At 46.7% G+C, this 21,406-nt stretch overlaps 1 protein-coding gene across 3 annotated transcripts in view; it reads left to right on the plus strand.

Annotated features, from left to right (window-relative positions):
• The window catches only part of LOC134984074 (zinc finger protein 585A-like), a 36,679-nt gene that overhangs the window by 13,795 nt on the left and 1,478 nt on the right, over positions 1 to 21,406 (plus strand). For 2 of the 3 annotated variants that reach the window (XM_063949711.1, XM_063949712.1), the window contains exon 6: positions 17,879 to 21,406. This exon is cut by the window's right edge and continues 1,478 nt beyond it. In XM_063949711.1, the coding sequence (XP_063805781.1) occupies positions 17,879 to 20,127 (2,249 nt within the window). In that variant the 3' untranslated portion in view covers positions 20,128 to 21,406. The remainder of the gene's footprint in view (positions 1 to 17,878) is intronic. The other variant, XM_063949713.1, reaches the window with a different exon arrangement.

Genomic DNA, 21,406 nt, shown 5'->3' on the forward strand with positions numbered 1-21,406 from the left:
AGGGTGCAGGGGGGGAGGGGGCGTCCTGGGCAGCATGAACCCTTATAGGACTGGCAGATTAGGGGCATAAGTTGCTGCGGCACAGTTCTACCCCCGCCAGTATAAACATGAGTCTCTCTAAGTCTGTGTGAAAGCGCGCCATTACGGGGGCCGGGCTTCTTCCTCAGACAGACAGCACACTGCTCAGCGCCATTTTCTCTCCCTCCAGGCTGCAGAGAAGACCGCTGGTCCTCCTCCACTGCTGAAACAGGTATCAGGGTGCAAAACAGGGGGGGCGCAGTGAAATTTGGTGCTATGTACATTGTGTAATTATAAAAGCGCTGCAGCTCTGTAGACATTTTGTGTTTCACAGACAATTTATTACTGGCGCTGAGTTGTGAGCTGGCAATTCCTTCTGTATCCTTCTGACAGATTTTACTGTGGGTCTGTCCCCTATAAGCCCCGGAGTGTCTGTGGTGTGGTGTACACGTGTGTGACATGTCTGAGGCAGGGTGTTCTTCCCCTGAGGAAGCCATTATGGGGACACACAGAGTTGTAATGTGGTGGCGCTCCCGGCACACCATGAGCCTGAATGGGTGAAAGAATTACGTGATAGTGTGAGTCATATCAGTAAGAGATTGGATAAGTCTGAGTCTCATGCAGAAACCTGGAGAAAGTCTGTGGAAGATGTGATTTGTCAAAACTCTGTGTTTTCATCCACAGGGGATCCCTCTGGGTCCCATAAGAGGTCATTTGCTCAGGTTATACAGACCGACACGGACGCTGATTCCTGTGTCGACACTGGTGATTTCAGGGCAATAGATCCAAAATTAGCTAAAAACATTCAGTACATGATTGTGGCTATAAAGGAGGTGTTAGAGGTTACGGAGATCCCTTCTTTACCTCAGCAGAAGGTTTACCTTTATAAAGAAAAGAAAACTAATGTAACGTTTCCTCCTTCTCATGAACTGAACACTCTCTTTGAGGGTGTCTGGGCAAACCCTGAAAAGAAATTTCAGATCCCCAAAAGAATTCAGCCTACTTATCCTTTTGCGGTAGAGGACAGGACAAAGTGGGAGTCACCCCCCCCTCCCCGTTTTAGACACGGCCCTGTCACGGTTAACAAAAAAGGTGATTCTCCCTGCACCTGGGACGGCTGCTCTCGAGGAGCCGGCAGAACGCAAGTTGGAGACTACATTAAAGTTTATTTATGTGGCCAATGGGACTCTACTCAGGCCTACCATTGCCTGTGTGTGGGTGAGTAGTGCTATTGAAAAGTGGTCAGATAACTTGTCTTCTGAAATTGACACTATAGATAGAGACGAGGTTCTCCTTACGTTGGGTCATATAAAAGACGCTGCAGCATACATGCGTGAAGCTATGAGAGATAGATGCTCTTGATCCCAAGAGCCCAATACCATGGCAGTATCGGCACGGAGGGCGTTGTGGAATCGCCAGTGGAATGCTGACGCAGATTCCGAAACAAATATGGAGTCTCTCCCGTATAAAGGGTAGGCCTTGTTTGGTGATGGGCTAGATGCTTTAGTTTCTGCAGGTAGATCAACTTTTTTGCCTTATCCTCCTACGCCGGCAAAGAAACCTCATCACTTTCAGATGCAGTCCTTTCGGCCCAATAGATACAAAAAGGGTAAAGGTTCCCCTTTCTTGGCAGGTAGGGGAAGGGGACGAGGAAAAAGGTCCTCAGCGTCCCCAGGATCACAGGAGCAGAAGTCACCTGCTTTTGCCAAGTCTACAACATGACGCTGGGGCTCCCTTGCGGGAGTCCGCCCGAGTGAGGGCACGTCTGCAGCTTTTCAGTTAGTTCTGGGTTCATTCTGGCCTAGACCCGTGGGTCTTACAAATTGTGTCCCACGTGTACAAACTGGAGTTTCAAGGCGTTCCCCTGCGCCGCTTTTTCAAATCGGCCTTACCAGTTTCTCTCCCCGACAGGGAGGTGGTAACTGCAGCAATACAAAAATTGTGCCAGGATCAAGTCATTGTCCTGGTTCCCCTCTCACAATAGGGAGAAGGTTTTTATTCGAGCCTCTTCAAAGTTCTGAAGCCGGACGGCTCGGACAGACCAATCCTGAACCTAAAATCTCTGAATCTATACCTGAAAAGGTTCAAATTCAGGATAGAATCTCTGAGAGCAGTGATCTCCAGTCTGGAGGAAGGGAATTTCATGTTATCAGTGGACATAAAAGATGCCTACTTGCATGATCACATTTATCCTCCGTATCAAGCTTATCTGAGATTCGCGGTACAGAATTGTCATTACCAATTTCAGACGTTGCCGTTTGGACTCTCCACGGCACCGAGGGTCTTTACCAAGGTGATGGCAGAGATGATGGTGCTCCTTCGTCAGAAAGGAGTCAATATAATTCCTTACCTGGACGATCTCCTTAGAAAAGCGAGGTCCAGGGAACGGTTGGTGCAGAACATTGCACTCTCCCCGACAGTGCTTCAACAACACGGTTGGATCATAAACATTCCAAAATCACAATTGGAACCTACAACAAAGTTATCCTTTCTGGGAATGATTCTGGACACAAGTACAGAGGGTTTTTCTTCCAGTGGAAAAGGCACTGGAAATCCAGAAAATGGTCAAATTCTGAAACAGATAAGAGTGTCAATTCATCAATGCATTGGGTTATTGGGAAAGATGGTAGCGGCCTTCGAGGCCTTGCAGTTTGGCCGATTCCATACCAGGGTATTCCAGTGGGATATGTTGGACAAGTGGTCCGGATCCCATCTACACATGCACCAGAGGATAATCCTGTCATCAAAAGCCAGAATTTCGCTACTGTGGTGGCTACACAGTGCTCACCTACTGCAGGGTCGCAGGTTCGAGATTCAGGACTGGGTCCTGGTAACCACGGATGCAAGTCTGCAAGACTGTGGGGCAGTCACACGGAGTAAGCTTCCAAGGAAGATGGTCAAGTCATGAAACTTATCTTCACATAAACGTTCTGGAGTTGAGAGCCATTTACAACGGCCTTCTACAAGCAAAGCATCTTCTTCAAGATCTACCCGTACAGATCCAGTCCGACAATATAACAGCAGTGGCGTACATAAACAGTCAGGGCAGAATAAAAAGCAGTGCGGCGATGGCAGAGGCGACAAGAATCCTCCTCTGGGCGGAAAAACATGCAAGCGCTCTCTGCAATTTTCATTCCGGGAGTGAACAACTGGGAAGCAGACTTACTCAGCAGACATGATCTCCATCCAGGAGAATGGGGCCTCCACCCACACGTCTTCGCAGAGGTGGCAGATCTTTGGTGAGTCCCTCAAGTACACATGATGGCATCTTGTCTCATCAAGAGGCTTCAGAGATATTGTTCCAGGTCGAGAGACCCTCAGGCAATAGCAGTGGATGCACTGGTGACACAGTGGGTGTTTCAGTCGGTGTATGTCTTCCCTCCACTTCCACTGATTCCAATAGTTCTCAAGATTGTAAGAAGAACAAGGGTTCGGGCGATCCTCATTGTCCCAGACTTGCCAAGGAGGGCTTGGTATCCAGATCTTCAAGATTTACTCTTCCTCTTCGCGAGGACCTGCTGCAGCAGGGGTCGTGCATGTATCAAGACTTATCACGGCTACATTTGACGGCATGGCTGTTGAACGCCAGATCCTAGCCCGAAAAGGGTATTCCAGAAGAAGTCATTCCCACTTTCATTCGGGCCAGGAAAGGAGTAACATCTAAACATTACCACTGTATTTGGAGAAAATATGTATCTTGGGGTGAATCCAAGAAGGCTCCAACGGAAGAGTTTCACTTGGGACGTTTTTCTCCATTTTCTACAGGCGGGTGTGGATGCATGTCTGAAATTGGGCTCCATTAAGGTCCACATTTCGGCCTTATCAATTTTCTTTCAGAAACAGTTGGCCTCCCTTCCAGAAGTTCAGATGTTCGTGAAAGGGGTTTTGCCCATCCAACTTCCATGTGCACCGTGGGATCTTAACATGGTGTTGCAGTTCCTTCAATCACATTGGTTTGAACTTCTACAGGAGTTAGTTAAAATGTCCCACTTGGAAAGGGGTCATACTGTTGGCCTTAGCATCCGCAAGGCGGGTGCCTGAGTTAGCGGCCTTGTCTCACAAGAGCCCTTCCATGATCTTCCATGAAGATAGGGCGGAGTTAAGAACTCTGCAGCAATTTCTTCCGAAGGTGGTTTCCTCTTTCCATATAAACCAGCCTATTGTGGTGCCAGTGGCTACTGACACCTTCTCTGCATCAAAGTCCCTAGATGTGGTCAGGGCTTTGAAAATTTATGTCGCAAGGACTGCTCAAATTCGGAAAACAGAGGCTCTGTTTGTCCTGTATGCTCCCAACAAGATTGGGTATCCTGCTTCTAAGCAGACCATTGCGCGCTGGATCAGAGGTACGATTCATTCCACGGCAGGATTGCCATTACCGAATTCGGTGAATGCCCATTCTACTAGAAAGGTGGGCTCTTCCTGGGCAGCTGCCCGGGGTGTCTAGGCATTGCAACTTTGCCGAGCGGCTACTTGGTCGGGCGGCAAACACGGATTTTACAGGTTTGATACCTTGGCCGATGATGACCTCAAGTTTGGTCAATCAGTGTTGCAGGGTCATCCGCACTTTCCCGCCTGTTTTGGAGCTTTGTTATAACCCCTTGGTTCTGAAGTGACCCCAGCATCCTCTACGGACTAGGAGAAAAGGATTTACCGGTAGGTATTAAAATCCTATTTTTATTTTAGTATTACTATTTTTTTGGAGTGATCTTTCTAAAAAGCATCTTATACGCACCTTAGAGTCGCTCCAACAACTCCCCGCTGGGTCGAGACAACGCTTACCCACGTGTACAGTGAGGCAGGCACAGGTTCTGGTGAACCTTCAATGGGCTACTTTGCACAGACATTATCCAATGTAGCTGAGCAGTTTATACCAGCTCCTATATCAGTGATAGGTTTCCCTATTAACCCTTACATGCAACATTCATTCTGAGGTTTATACACCTAGGGAATTGTTAGCCTCTCAAAAAAGCAGCCTGAGAGGCTGGTGGTAAGTAAATCACATAGACATGATACAACATCTTCACAGTCTACACATGATTTAGATGAGGATTCGTTGGAGGATGAGGACTCATTGCACTGCGGATGGTCTCAGCTCAGTGGACATACCTGAGCTAATTAGTGCTAAGTCATTCTTTCTTAGAAGAGGCAGCAAAGCCTGTGTTAAAAACGAAGGCAACTGTGTTTAAACATCCCAAAACAGCTGATGGAAATTTTTTGTTTACGCCCGTAGGAAGTTAGAATTCCAAGAAATGGAATTCCAGTTATCCTCGTCCAGCTGGGGAATGTTTAAAAAAAAAAAAGGGAGGTGGCTCCCAAAGTAGATTCGCAAGTCTTAGATTGGTGCAAAAATCTACATTACTTTTATTTTCAACATCAATAAATGATGTCACGGGGTGTGTGGCCTGACTGGAAAGGCAGCAGGAAGCAGGATAAAGGAGCTCCTGCTTATATAGGTCCTTTCTGCCTTTTACAGCTGTCCTACGGGCTCTTTCGGGCCCTTTCTTGCCCCTCTGTGTGTTTTGTAGGTTGCGGAGCCGGGGAGCCATTCATTTGGCTTTTGCAGGTTGTGGCGTACTCCCGGATCCCACCACGGACCAGACCTCAGCGAGGTAGCGCTGCTACTCACCGAGGGTTGTGCGCCCTGTCCACTCTTGTACCTAGCCGTGCTGTTGGAGTCATGTGGAGAGGCTGACTGGGGATCAGCGGTGACCACAACTGGAGACACAGAGCGGAGCTGCTCTCCCGGCATCTGATGTGGTGCATACTACGGGGATTGGTGGCCTCAGCAGGGACACGTCAAGTTAGTCAGCTCACCTGCCCGCAGCCTGCCTTCTCCTACTGTCCGACCGTTGAAGCCCTGAGTCGTGGCAGCGGGGAAACATGGAGCGATTGCCTGTCATCACTCCAGCAGTGTCCCGGCATCTCCCCTCTCCTCGTAACCCATGGTGCTACGGGGGAAATCTGGTGGAGCTGTGAATTATAGAGGACATACAGGTGTGGTTCCTGTGCAGCCACATACGCTACCCTGTGCCACTGCATCCTGGTACCTCTCCTCTCCTGCCTTATTACTGACCTTTGTTCACCCACCATAGCCGGCCAGTTTCTTCTGATCTGGACTTCCCTGCCAGACGTGCCATCTTGAAAACTGGCAATATAGCCACATGCCCTCCTGAAACCAGCCGCTTCCCTGGGAGCTACAGACACTGACAGCCCATGATCAGTGCCCTTCACTACAGCCTCAGTGATTTCCGGCAGGGACTTCTGCCGCTGCAGCCCTACCTGGGCAGTAAGTGGTCGCCTGAACTGCTTTAATTATTATTATTGCCTGGCCTCCACTCCTGCTCTGTCGACTCCCTCTGGTGGCAGACTGTGCTGACTACATCCTCCATACTGTTTGACTGCTGCTGGGTTTTTTTTTCCTCCTGCTCCCCTCAATCCCCGTAAGATCCAATTAGCGCTCTTGGGGCTTCAGTATAGCTACGGCGTAACAGTCCATGTGTCCAGGACAGTAGCAGGCTCCAGTTGCTGGCTCCTATAAATTACTTTACCGCTCAAGGATGGCATCTTCTTGCTATTACCCATAAACAACTGACCTCACAATGTTTCTGTAACCGATGGCCACTGGGGGTCTATGCTCACGGATGTCTCCCTATTTCCACAGTTCAATACTTCTGCTATGTTGCTACTGGCCTCCTGACCTTGGTCTTTAATCTCCGTAATGTTATGCTGAAGAATGGGCAGAACTGGAAAATCATCTCATAAGAAAGCTAAACCTCGTCCTTAACAGGAAACCTCTCAAACTGACTTGAGGCCTTTTTCTTCTTCCTAATCAACTAACATTGAGCCTCAGTCCTGATCATTCAGAATCTTCTCCCATTCCGTCTTCTCCAAGTCCTTCCATGATGGCTTAAACCCATTGTTTAAACTCGTTGTTTAAACCCATGGCAAGCCAGGTGGGCTCTCTTCTTCTTCTTTCGGTTCTCCTTTAAACTATTAACCGCCCAGCAACCTTAAATTGAAGAGCAGATGCACTTTTTCGTTCTTTTCAAACGGTTGATTCACTCAACTCCTTTGAGAAACAATTTATTCTGATTCTGGCTTCATTTGCTTCAACTCGTACTGTTCCTCTACCTCCTCTGGGAGAACTTTTGTAGCACCAAAATTTTGCAGGAAATTGCTTACTTGGGCTCATTCTTCATCTTTCATGGGTCATGCCGGTGGTCTTAAGACTCTCAAGTTCATTCAGCGATTCTACTGGTAGCCTCATCTTAAAACGGATGTCTTTCAATTTGTAGCAGCCTGTTCCAAGTGTGTTCAACAAAAAAGTCCACGAACATCTCCCTCGGGTCTTCTTCATCCACATTCAACACCTCAAAAGCCTTGGACTCGCATCTTTATGGATTTCATAAACGATTTGCCAGTCTCCAGAAGGCACAACACCATTTGTGTCATTGTGGAATGATTTTCGAAGATGGCTCACTTCATACCCCTCACCGGTCTTCCCTCTGCTCCTCAGCTATCCATATTGTTTTTCTCATAGATTTTTCATTTGCATGGCCTTCCACAGGAAATAGTTTCTGATCGGGGTCCTCAATTCCTCGCCAAGTTCTGGAAAGCTCTCGGCTCTGTCCTAGGAATCAAGTTGAACTTTTCTTCAGCCTACCATCCCCAGACTGATGGACAGACTGAAAGAGTCGACCAAGATCTGGAAACTTTCTTACGGATGTTCATGTCCCCTGCTCAGGAAGACTGGATGGATTACCTCCCATTTGCTGAGTTTGCATACAATAACCTATATCATTCTTCTACCAATTCCCCTCCTTTCTTCATTAACTATAGTTTTCATCCACGAGTTCCTTCCTTCTAATCTCTCCCACCTCTTGAGGTTCCTGCTGCTGAATCCGCTCTTCGTCAGTTCACTAAGATTTGGAGACAAATTCATAAGGCGCTACTTAAGACTTCCCAGAAATAAGACCTATGCTGATCGGAAACGTAGGGCTGTTCCTAGTCTCAAAGTGGGAGATCGTGTTTGGATATCCACCAGAAACCTCAGACTCAAAGTTCCTACCAAAAAGTTTTCTTCAAGATTCACCGGTCCGTATCCTATTAAGAGTGTTGAATCCTGTTTCTTACAAGGTGAAACTGACTCCCTATTTCAAAATTCCCAATGCCTTTCACATTTCTCTGCTAAAGCCTCTTGTACTAAATCATTTTCGGGCAGCTTTCCCTTAACCTCCCAAGGTTCAAGCTGCTCAAAATGAGGAATTCGAGGTTCAGAAGTTTCTTGACTTCCGCAAGAGGTATGGTCGTATCCAGTATCTCATAGATTGGAGAGGATATGGTCCGGAGGAAATATCTTGGGTGGCTGCAGAAGATGTTCATGCTCCAAGACTAGGTTGTGCCTTTCATGCCAAGAATCCCACTAAGCAGCATGGGTGTTCGGAGACCACCCTAAAAAGGGGGGCATGGTCAGCATCCAGAGTTCTGGTCCCTGCAGCCTTCCTCTTAGCTGGCTGGTGTCGCTGCGATGTATAGGAGCTACAGCAGCAAGGTCTTCCGGTGCGGCTGCTGGGTGTCTGGAGGCCGAGGCCAGATGTAGTGCCTGTATGCTGGTACCACATGTGTCCTCTGTGCAGGGAGCCACCATGTTGGAGACCAATCCAAGACAATAGGTATCCCAGTTCGTGTCCAGCCAATACGGTACAGGCTTCCCTTATAAAAAGGGGTTGATGCTTAGCTATGTTGCCAGTACTTCAAGTTACTTGCTGCTGTAAGGTGCCCTGAACTCTGCGCTCCCAGGTTAACCCCTGGTATCCTGGTTCTGTTGTGTCCGCCTGGTGGTCAGTTCTGTTATTGCAGTCCTTTGCTCCCAGTCCACCTGCTCTTGTGGTTTAACCACTGGCCTATCTGGTAGAGGGTCTCCATTTGCTGATGGTGCTCACAGCGATCCTCTCTTCAGCATTGTTTAAAAATCACAAGTCATCTCTTCATTCAGTATTCTTCAGCATCGTTTACAAATCGCAAGTCACTTCTTCATTCAGTGTTCTTCAGCATCGTTTACAAGTCATGAACCTTTCGTCTTTCAGAATTCACTCAGACTTCTCTCCTAGTCGTTGTGTATAATTGAGGTCTCCTTAAAACTGAATTCCTCTTTCTTCAGTGTATCGTTCTCGGTCAATGTCCTCATTGCCTACCCCTCTACATCTTCAGGCCTAAGTCTTCAATCCATGAGTAAGAACTACATTCAGCCACCTCATTTCCTTCCTTTGCCGATAGCTGCTCCCTCAGTCAATTATCAGTCATCAGATCCCCAACTCAAACCAAGTGTGACATGGAAGAAGGGGAATTCCTGGTTTCGCTGGATATTAAGGATGCGTATCTTCACATCCCAATATGGCTGCCTCTTCAGGCTTACCTCATGTTTGCACTGCAGCACAGTCATTACCAGGTCCAGGCCTTGCCTTTCGGTCTATCAACTGCACTGAGGGTGTTATCAGTGGTGATGGCAGAGATGTTGCTACAACTCCACAAGCAGGAAGTGAACATTGTTCCATACTTGGACAATCTCATAATGGCTATATTCAGAGCACTTGATGGAAAAGATCAGCCTTCAAACACGACTACTCATGGATCACGGGTGGATTCTCAATCTGCAGAAATCCCACCTAGAACCTACGCAGAGGCTTCAGTTCCTTGTAATGATATTGGACACGGTGTCTCAGAAGGTGTTCCTTCCTATAGACAAGGCAAAGATAATTCAGACGATGGTATGTTCCATTTTGAAGCTGAACAAAATCTTGGTACATCTTTGCATAAGCTTACTGGGAAAGATAATGGCCTCCTACGACGTATTTCGGTAAGGAAGATTCCATGCATGACCATTCCAGCTGGATCTGCTGGACAAATGGTCTGGGTCACCTCTGCACATACGCCAGATGATATGCCTTTCACTAAACGCCAGTATTTCCCTCTTATGGTGGTTGCTGATCTCCCTCCTGGAGGGTCGACACTTCAGGATTGGATTCTGTTGACAACTGATGCAAGCCTCCATGGTTGGGGTGCAGTGACCCTAGGGGCTTGAAGGTGGTCTGATCAAGCGGTTTCCCTTCCGATTAAAAGTTTTGGAACTCAGGGCGATTTACAATGCCCTTCTGCTGACCTCTTTTATATCCTTCAGTATCAGGCCATACAGGTATGTTTGGAAAACGCACCAACTGTGGCATACATAAACCAACAAGGAGTTCCAAACAGCAGAGCTGCAATGAGGGAGGTGTCCCAGATACTCCTCTGGGTGGAGCGGAATCCCAAGGCCATTTCCGCCATATTAATTCTGGGAGTAGACAGTTGGGGAGCAGACTTCCTCAGTAGACACGATCTTCACCTGGGGGAATGGGGCCTCTACCCGCAAGTGTTTCAGCAGATATTTAATCGGTGGGGCTACCCGCAAATCGACTTGTTGATTTCTCAGCTTACCAAGAAGCTTCTGCGTTACTTTTCTGGGACGAGGGATCCACATGCCGCAGCAGTGGACGCTCTGGCGACACCGTGGATTTAACGGTTGGTGTACTTGTTTCCTCCAGTTCCTGTAATTCCAAGAGTTCTCAAAGGACTTAAAGGGACAGGGTTCAGGCAATTCTGATTGTCCCAGAATTGCCCCGCAGGGCCTGGTATGTAGACATTCTAGCCTTATTACTCGTAGGCCCCTGGTCTCTGCCAATTGAGGATGATCGTCTTACACCAGGGCTGTTCGTCTATCCAGACTTACCACGGCTACGTTTGATGCAATGGAAGTATATTGGGAGGATTTTTGCCAGGAAAGAGATACCGGGCAAGGTTATCTCAACTATGCTCCAAGCCGGCCAGATGGTCGCATCAAAACATTACCATCGCATATGGAAGAAATGTGTCTCTTGGTGTGAGGGTCAACAGTATTCTGCTGTGGATTTTCATCTGGGACATTTCTTGCACTTCCTGTAGGCTGTTGTCGATGTGGCCTACATTTAGGCCTTGACTTTTTTTCTTCCAGGAAAGTAGATTATAGTGGTACTATATAAATAGAAGGTAGTTTCACCCCCAGGCAAATGCTTCAATTTAGTGTAGTGACCCCGGTTCAGCTGTCAGGACACTTATTTATATTAAACCTTATTGAAGGCAGAAGGCAAAGCATGCGATGGCTACGCACCAGGATGCAAACTGGCAGTCATCTCCCTCCCCAATATCACCACTGGGCTCCAGTGACTGTGGGCAGCCCGTTCTGTCCCCAGCAATAGCGGGAGCTACGCACCTGTGTTACCTGGAGAGCAAGTACTCCCGTCTGAGCCAAAAGCGCCTTCAAGTCAGGTATCCGGAGCGTGCAGGAAAGTCTGGGTGCACATAGCCCCAGAATACAGCCCATGGCTTCATAGGCGTCACTAGGCTGCGGCAGTGAACGGTGCCCAGAGTGAGCGGAGCGAGCGGCTTTTGGGCAGTAGGAGTGGGGGACTTAATAGATTGGGTCTTGGTCCCAGCGGCGGCTGAGAGCTATCAGGTAGGGTAGATAAGAAGCCACTTAGTGAGGAGAGCTCCAGAAAGCACGTCTGGATGGACCACGCCCCTCTTATTTTTTATTTTATATACTAACAGGGGTGACAGGTGTGGTACATCCCTGCAAAGGCAGATCCAATCTCTTTCTCATCAGACTCTGCTGTCTTCCCTGCACTCTCACTCAGATGTTCACTGCTGCCAGTAGCACACGTATGAGAAGCAGAAGTATGGCGGCAGCTGTATAGATCCTGATATGTAATTCTCTATATCATACTTACTATACACACATCATCCTTATTACTATTGAGAGTATTGAGGTAAGACACTGATGATGGGGATGTAAAAATAGGATTTTAATTACCTACCGGTATATCCTTTTCTCGTAGTCTGTTGGGGATTCTGGGGTCCATTTAGTATCATGGGGTCTAGACAGGTCCTTTGGGACCCACTGGCACTTTAAGAGTTTAATAGTGTAGGCTGGCCCCTCCCTGTATGCCCCTCCTACCAGACTCAGTCTAGAAACTGTGCCCGAGGAGACGGACATACTTCAAGAGAAGGAAATACACAGATAGTGGTGAGATTCACACCAGCTCAAACATAACAAAAAGCCAAACTAACCAACTTGGAACAATTCAGCAACGGCTGATCCAACAATACTGAACCAAGTAACAATGCAGTAATACGAAGCATAGGGCGGGCACCCAGCATCCTCTATGGACTATGAGAAAAGGCTTTATCGGTAGGTAATTAAAATCCTGTTTTCTCTTACGTCGTAGAGGATGCTGGGATCCATTTAGTACCATGGTGATGTACCAAAGCTCCCAGTACAGGAGTGAGAGTGATGAGGTTCCTACAGAACTGCTTGCCCAAACTTGAGGTCCTCAGAGGCCAAAGTATAGAACTTGTAAAACCTAGCAAACATGTTCGACCGTGACCAAGTAGCTGCTCGGCAAAGCTGAATAGCCGAGACACCCTGGGCAGCTGACCAGGAAAAACCCACTTTACGGGTAGAGTGGGCCTGAACAGATTTTGGAATTGCTAATCCTGCCGTGGAATAAGCATGCTGGATAGTAAGCCTGATCCAGCGAGAAATTGTCTGCTTAGAAGCAGGACACCCAATCTTGTTGGGATCATAAAGTACAAATAGTGCGTCCGACTTCCTATGACGAGTAGTTCTCTTCACATAGATTTTCAAGGCCCGCAAGACATCCCTGGACTTTGAGGTAATTGAGGTGTCAGTAGCCACTGGCACCACAATAGGTTGGTTGATATGAAAAGCCGACACAACCTTAGGGAGAAATTGCTGACGCATTCTGAACTCAGCTCTATCCTCATGGAAAATCAAGTAGGGGCTCTTGTGCAAAAATGCCCCCAATTCTGACAGACGTCTGGCAGAAGCCAAGGCCAACAACGTGACCGCCTTCCAAGTAAGAAATTTGACGTCCATCTCCTGTAAAGGTTTGAACCAATCCGATTGCAGGAACTGCAGCACCACATTAAGATTCTAAGGTGCCATAAGAGGCACAAAGGGTGGTTGGATGTGCAGAATTCCTTTCAAGAAAGTCTGAGCCTCAGGGATAGCAGCCAATTGTTTGTGGAAGAAAATAGACAAGGCCGAAATCTGGAACTTGATGGAGCCCAAGCGGAGAAAATGTCCCAGTTGAAACTCCACCGTAGGAAACTTCTTGGATTCACACCAAAACACATACTTTTTCCAAATCTGGTGGTAATTTTTAGACGTTACCCCCTTCCTAGCTTGGATCAGAGTAGGAATAACTTTATTCGGAATGCCCTTCCAAGCTAAGATCTGGCATTCAACCTCCATGCTGTCAAACGTAGCCGCGATAAGTCGTGATAGGCGAACGGCCCCTGCAGTAGAAGGTCCTCGCGAAAAGGAAGAGGCCTCGGAAGATCCGCGTGCCAAGCCTGCCTTGGCCAGTCCAGAGCAATGAGGATCGCCGGAACTGTTTATCTTTTTATTAGTTTGAGAATCCTTGGGATGAGTGGAGGGAACACATATACTGACTGGAACACCCATGGCCTGTGGGTCTCGTGACCTGGAAAAGTACCTCCGAAGAGCCTTGTTGAGGCGAGAGGCCATCATTTCTATCTGAGGTACACCCCATCGGCGTTTTACTTCTGTGAATACCTCCGGGTGGAGGCCCCATTCTCCTGGTAGGAGATCGTGTCTACTGAGGAATGAAGATCGCCTACAGTGCCAGCGCGTGTCTTTTTGCCCAGAGGAGGATTCTTGTTACCTCTGACATTGCAGCCCTGCTCTTCATTCCACCCTGCCTGTTTATGTAGGACACCGCTGTGACGTTGACTGACTGAACCTGCATGGCTCGATATTGCAGAAGATGAGCCACTTTTAGAAGGCCATTGTATATGGCTCTTAGTTCCAGAATGTTTATTGGAAAGACCGATTCCTGGCTTGACCACTTTCCTTGGAAGTTTTCCCCCTGGATGACTGCTCCCCAACCTTTGAGGCTTGCATCTGTGGTTTGAAGAATCCAATTCTGAATCCCGAACCTGCGGCCCTCGAGCAGGTGAGAAGTTTGCAGCCACCAGAGTAGTGAAATTCTGGCATTCGGCGACAGGCATATCCGTTGGTGCATGTGAAGATGCGATCCCGACCACTTGTCAAGGAGATCCAGCTGGATGAAGCGTGCATGGAATCTTCCGTATTGTAGAGCCTCGTAGGAGGATACCATCTTCCCCAGAAGGCAAATGAACCGATGAACCGATACCCAGGGAGGTTTCAAGACATCCCGGACCATTGATTGTATCACCAAAGCTTTCTCCACCGGTAGAAACACCCTCTGCACTTCCGTGTCGAGTATCATCCCCAGAAAGGGCAGTCTCCTTTTTGGTTCCAAATGTGACTTTGGAAGGTTCAGGATCCACCCATGATCCCAGAGTAGTTGAGTTGAGAGTGAAATATTCTGCAACAGCTTCTCCTTGGAAGATGCTTTTATTAGAAGATCATCCAGATATGGAATTATGTTTACTCCTTGTTTGCGTAGGAGGAGCATCATCTCCGCTAGTACCTTAGTGAACACCCTCGTTGCTGTGGAGAGTCCAAATGGCAATGTTTGGAACGGATAGTGACAGTCCTGTAGTGCAAACCGTAGATAGGCCTGGTGAGGCGGCCAGATCGAAATGTGAAGGTACGCATCCTTGATATCCAGGGATACTAGGAATTCCCCCTCCTCCAGACCTGAGATTAACGCTCTCCGAGACTCCATCTTGAATTAGAAAACCCTCAAGTAGGGGTTCAACGCCTTCAGGTTCAATATAGGCCTTACCTAACCGTCCAGTTTTGGTACCACAAACAGGTTTCAGTAATAACCCTTGATTTTTGGGTGAGGTGGAACTGGAACAATAACATTTGTGCGTACCAGTTTTTGAATGGCTTCCTGTAGAATAGCACTTTCTGTCCGCGAACCTGGTAAGCCTGATTTGAAGAATCTGTGAGGTGGGAGTTGCTGAAACTCCAGTCTGTACCCCTGGGTAACAATATCTGTCACCCAGGGGTCTAGGCATGATGACACCCAGACATGACTGAAATTTTTTAGTCTCACTACCACCTGCCTGATCTCCAGGCTGAGAGGTCCACCATCATGCTGAATATTTGGAGGAAGCTGAACCTGGATTCTGTCCCTGGGAACCTGTTGGTGCAGGTTTTTTGGATCTTCCCCAACCTCCTCTAAAGAAGATAGGAGGAGGTTTAGATTTTTTAAATTTTGCGGCCCGAAAGGACTGCAGTGTAGGTGTACGATAAGATTTTCTACCTGGGGCTGCTGCGGAGGGAAGAAATGTCTTACCCGCAGTCGCAGTGGAAATCCACGAATCCAATGCGTCCCTAAATAGTGCCTGACCTGTGAATGGCATGTTCTCCACACTTTTCTTGGATACTGCATCCGCAGTCCATTGACGTAGCCAGAGTCCTCTGCGTGCCGAGACAGCCATGGAAGTAGCAGGCCAATGTCCTTCATGGCCTCCACCATGAAACCTGCAGAATCCTGTATGTGACGTAAAAACAAGTCAATGTCACTCCTATCCATAGAATCTAAGTCCTCTAGTAAGGTGCCTGACCACTTTACTATGGCTTTAGAAATCCATGCACAAGCAATAGTGGGCATTAAAGCCACGGCTGTAGCAGTGTATAGTGATTTGAGCGTAGTCTTAATCTTGCGGTCAGCCGCCTCCTTTATGGCGGTTGAACCAGGGACAGGTAAAACCACCTCTTTAGACAGCCTAGATACAGAAGCGTCTACTATAGGTGGGTTTTCCCACTTCTTCCTATCCTCCTCTTTAGGGAAAGGCAAAGCAATGAGAATTCTTATAGGGATCTGGAATATTTTCTCTGGGTTTTCCCAAGATTTTTCAAACAAGGAGTTTTAACTCCTTAGAATCAGGGACGGTAAGCGAGGACTTCTTATTTACTGTAAAATAAGATTCCTCTACTTGTTCCGGAACCTTCTCAGAAATATGCAAAACATCCCTAATGGCTTCAGTCATTAGCTGCACCCCTTTAGCAAGGGATGCATCCCCCCTGCATATCCCCATCACGTCCCCCTGTATCAGAGTTGGTATCAGTGTCAGCTTGCATTATCTGGGCAAGTGTACGTTTTTTGGGGTATGTAGGTGGGGTTTTAGATGAAGTAGTGGGAGCTGAATACTACATACCCACTACAGATTGTCTCAAAACCTGCGTCTCTTTCTCAGTATGTGACATCCTTGTTGAAATCTGGGATATCATTCCCCTTAAAGAATCCACCCATGGGGGTTCGGATTCAGAAGGCTGAGACAGCACATTGCAGTCCTGAGTACATGGAATAGACTCCTCAGGAGAATATACACACTCTGCAGCACAGGACACAGAGTCCTTAGACATAATAGGAGCCAGCCACACAGCGCCCCTGTAGGCAGTTATGATAAAAGCCTGGCGCTGACTAACCTTAATAGGGAGGGCAGCGCTCCCTGTCAGTGTCCTAGTTCCTATGATCGGCAGGGAGAAAATGGCACTGGTGAGTGCTGGATCCACTCTGAGAGGAAGCCCCGCCCCTTGTAATGGCGCATGGCTTCCTGCACTAATTGTTTATACTGGCCTGAAGATTTTAGCGCTAACAGGTATATTAGCCCCTGTTATCTGCGTGACCAGTGTAGGGTTTATGCGCGCGTGCTCAGGACGCCCCTCAAAGTGCCTACATTGTGTGTTGCTGAGCCTTCCTGCAGCGCAGCCTGTCAGAGCTGCGCTTCCACCCTTGCGCCGGCAACCCGCTAACCGGGACGCTAGCGCTGTACTCACCACTTTCTTCTGGCTTTGTTAGGGGTTGGCGGCCATGCTGCGGGAGTGAGCAGTTGCCTCGTGGACTTGCGATCAGCAACCTCAGGAGCTCAGTGCCCTGTCAGCGGAGTAGAGAACCATTAACTCTTCAGGAAGTTGGTTTCTATCCTCCCCCTAAGTCCCACGAAGCAGGGAGGCTGTTGTCAGCAGCCTTCCTATAACCTAACTAACTCTAGAAAATAAAAAACTAAGAAAACTCCTAGGAGTTCCTCTAGCTGTGACCGGCTCCTCCCGGTACATTTTCTAAACCGAGTCTGGTAGGAGGGGCATAGAGGGAGGAGCCAGCCCACACTATTAAACTCTTAAAGTGCCAGTGGCTCCCAAAGGACCCATCTATACCCCATGGTACTAAATGGACTCAAGTGTCCTCTAGGACCTAAGAGAAAGTTGATTATAATCTAGCAGATGATGATTACAGGATATCATATGGTGTATTGCATGTAAAGTACCTTGTTCCACACCTACTCTGCTGTAGCAATATACATTATATAAGGGTGAGTAACAGATGTACAGGCTTACCAGCGTATGAGCACACACATAAAGGAATACTACCTTACCAATGCTTCCAGGAGTAACGTTAGGAGACATTTCTCTGATCCATCAGCTCATATGACTGATGTTATTGTTCATCTAGAATCTCCAATTCATACGATATGTTCCCCATCCATTGTTTTACATTGGTGCTGACATAGGACTTGGCGAGTGACTACATCTCCATTTATACTTCATGGATAGTTACCAGTACAAGAGAGCGATATATCTAAGTCTTATTATAATATTACATTTGTTATTGGGAGTGTTCTCAGGAGGGTGGACACAATGATAGTCTGAGACACAATATTATAAAGCCTTCAGTAAAAGTTATGTTTTATTATACACACACATTTACAATTAAGTGCCCCAGAGAGTCATCTTCTCCTATTGTTTACAAGATTAATATTGTTACAGAAAATGTCACATTTCCATAATGTGTTTTATTTCCAGCAGATGGACACACAAGCAGAAATATCTCAGAAGGACATCTAATGTTATCCCCGGATTGTGACATAAAAGATAATGACAGTAGACAGGATTCTCCAGGAGATAACCCCATTACCCCAATTATACATCCAGCTCTATCAGCTGATCCCGGGAAATGTTGTCCTGATCACTCTGATATTGGTGCATCTGTCACAGCTCTGACAGTAGATACAGTGTTTCCGTGTTCTATAGATGCCAAATGTTTTACAAAGAACACAAAGCCTAATAACCCACACACAGGTAAGGCAGGTGAGAGGCCACTGATATGTTCTGAGTGTGGGAAATGTTTTACATACAAATCACAACTTGTTAATCATCACGGAAGTCACACAGGTGAGAAGCCATTTCCATGTTCTGAGTGTGGGAAATGTTTTGCACTTAAATCACATCTTGTTAGACATCAGAGAAGTCACACAGGTGAGAAGCCATTTTCTTCTTCTGAGTGCGGGAAATGTGTTACACAAAAATCACAACTTGTTACCCATCAGCAAAGTCACACAGGTGAGAAGGCATTCCCATGTTCTGAGTGTGGGAAATGTTGTGTAAGTAAATCACATCTTGTTATGCATCACAGAAGTCACACAGGTGAGAAGCCATTTCCATGTTCTGAGTGTGGGAAATGTTTTGTAAGTAAATCACAACTTGTTAGACATCAGCGAAGTCACACTGGTGAGAAGCCATTTCCATGTACTGAGTGTGGGAAATGTTTTGTAAGTAAATCACAACTTGTTACACATCTGCGCAGTCACACAGGTGAGAAGCCTTTTCCATGTTCTGAGTGTGGGAAATATTTTACACGGAAATCACAACTTGTTACCCATCAGCAAAGTCACACAGGTGAGAAGGCATTTCCATGTTCTGAGTGTGGGAAATGTTTTGAACACAAATCACATCTTGTGAGACATCAGAGAAGTCACACAGGTGAGAAGCCATTTTCTTGCTCTGAGTGTGGGAAATGTTTTGCACACAAATCAGTTCTTGTGAGACATCAGAGAAGTCACACAGGTGAGAAGCCATTTTCTTGCTCTGAGTGTGGGAAATGTTTTGCACACAAATCAGTTCTTGTTATACATCAGAGAAGTCACACAGGTGAGAAGCCATTTTCTTGCTCTGAGTGTGGGAAATGTTTTACATACAAATCACAACTTGTTTCCCATCAGCAAAGTCACACAGGTGAGAAGGCATTTCCATGTTCTGAGTGTGGGAAATGTTTTGAACACAAATCACATCTTGTGAGACATCAGAGAAGTCACACAGGTGAGAAGCCATTTTCTTGCTCTGAGTGTGGGAAATGTTTTGCACACAAATCAGTTCTTGTTATACATCAGAGAAGTCACACAGGTGAGAAGCCATTTTCTTGCTCTGAGTGTGGGAAATGTTTTGCACACAAATCAGTTCTTGTTATACATCAGAGAAGTCACACAGGTGAGAAGCCATTTTCTTCTTCTGAGTGCGGGAAATGTGTTACACAAAAATCACAACTTGTTACCCATCAGCAAAGTCACACAGGTGAGAAGGCATTCCCATGTTCTGAGTGTGGGAAATGTTGTGTAAGTAAATCACATCTTGTTATGCATCACAGAAGTCACACAGGTGAGAAGCCATTTCCATGTTCTGAGTGTGGGAAATGTTTTGTAAGTAAATCACAACTTGTTAGACATCAGCGAAGTCACACTGGTGAGAAGCCATTTCCATGTACTGAGTGTGGGAAATGTTTTGTAAGTAAATCACAACTTGTTACACATCTGCGCAGTCACACAGGTGAGAAGCCTTTTCCATGTTCTGAGTGTGGGAAATGTTTTACACGGAAATCACAACTTGTTACCCATCAGCAAAGTCACACAGGTGAGAAGGCATTTCCATGTTCTGAGTGTGGGAAATGTTTTGAACACAAATCACATCTTGTGAGACATCAGAGAAGTCACACAGGTGAGAAGCCATTTTCTTGCTCTGAGTGTGGGAAATGTTTTGCACACAAATCAGTTCTTGTTATACATCAGAGAAGTCACACAGGTGAGAAGCCATTTTCTTGCTCTGAGTGTGGGAAATGTTTTACATACAAATCACAACTTGTTTCCCATCAGCAAAGTCACACAGGTGAGAAAGCATTTCCATGTTCTGAGTGTGGGAAATCTTTTGCACACAAATCAGTTCTTATTAGACATCAGCGAAGTCACACAGGTGAGAAGTCATTTCTATACTCTGAGACATAAATCATCAGAATCAGCTTTATTGGCCGGGTTTACTCGCCTACACTAGGAATTGTTTGTGGTACAATGCATCGCCAAGCAGCAACATGAAAGGGAAATACATGGCATAAGAAGGGGGAAAAACATAGCATACATTACACATATGAGTTCATACTGCACATTGCAACTGTACAATAGACTCAACATATTATACATGTAAGACTAAAGACGAAGGCTGCTTGGCAGAGCAGCACTGAGGCGCCAACTAGAACTCAAACAATGCACATAATACAGAAGATTTAAGTATTACACATCAAAAGATAAACCAGACAGACAAAAAAAAAAAGACACAGAAAGAATAATGCAGGATTGGTGTAGGTATTTTGAGTAATAACTTCCATGGGCTGTGTATTCCACCCTCACAGGGTACCAGGTGCGGCAGCCATCTTCGGCGCACTGCGTAGGAGTACCCTGGGTGGAGTAGTCCATCCTTGAGGGGTAGGCCTGTAAGGTACTACTGATGTTCTCTGCCAGAGGGTTAGTGGGCATAGTCCTGGTGATTTCATTTTCGAGGTTTGATGAGTCCTCATAATGGTCTGGATTTCTTTCTTGATGTTGTTGCTTAGAGATAGGAATGCTTTGAGTATTTTAACGCACAGCTGTGCATGGCTGAAGCTATAGATATATATACACACAATAGACATCACTCAGATTGTACACAATAGACATCACTCAGGTGAGGAACCATTTTAATCTTCTGGAATATACTCATCATTGCCATGCGTTGTTCTTCATGGTTCTTATCCTATCTCCTATGCTTTTTGTAATATACATGTTACCACTGGGTGAAATAATCAGATGTCATACCATCGTCTACCACTGCTATGCAGATGACCTGTCTTTGCTCTAGGTACTGAGAACCCAGTACCAATCCTAAATGGTTGTCTAGCTGAGCTCCAGGTGTGGGTGATGCCAGTTAGCTGTGATTCAGTCCTGGTGAAACAGGTCTTTAAGCTCACCAACAAAGAGCAGGGCTGCAGCTCCGCTTTACCTACCAACCAGACTTTGTTAGGAATGTCTGTTTGTTTTGCTTTGAATTCTCATTCCTGCCTCTAGAGGTCTCACTTGCTGCCTCAGGTCCGAATGGCAGTTGCACACTGTCTCTGCAGGATAATTACCTGATTGTGAGCACCTGGGGTCCAACACCTGGTGCTGCTATTTAACTCCAGCTCACCAGCATCTAGGTGCAGATCATTGTGGTTCCGTCTGGAGTGCGACTGGGCTCTCTCCTGTATTCCTGTCC

The sequence above is a fragment of the Pseudophryne corroboree genome (assembly GCF_028390025.1).
Source record: "Pseudophryne corroboree isolate aPseCor3 chromosome 3 unlocalized genomic scaffold, aPseCor3.hap2 SUPER_3_unloc_34, whole genome shotgun sequence".
Taxonomy (NCBI): domain Eukaryota; kingdom Metazoa; phylum Chordata; class Amphibia; order Anura; family Myobatrachidae; genus Pseudophryne; species Pseudophryne corroboree.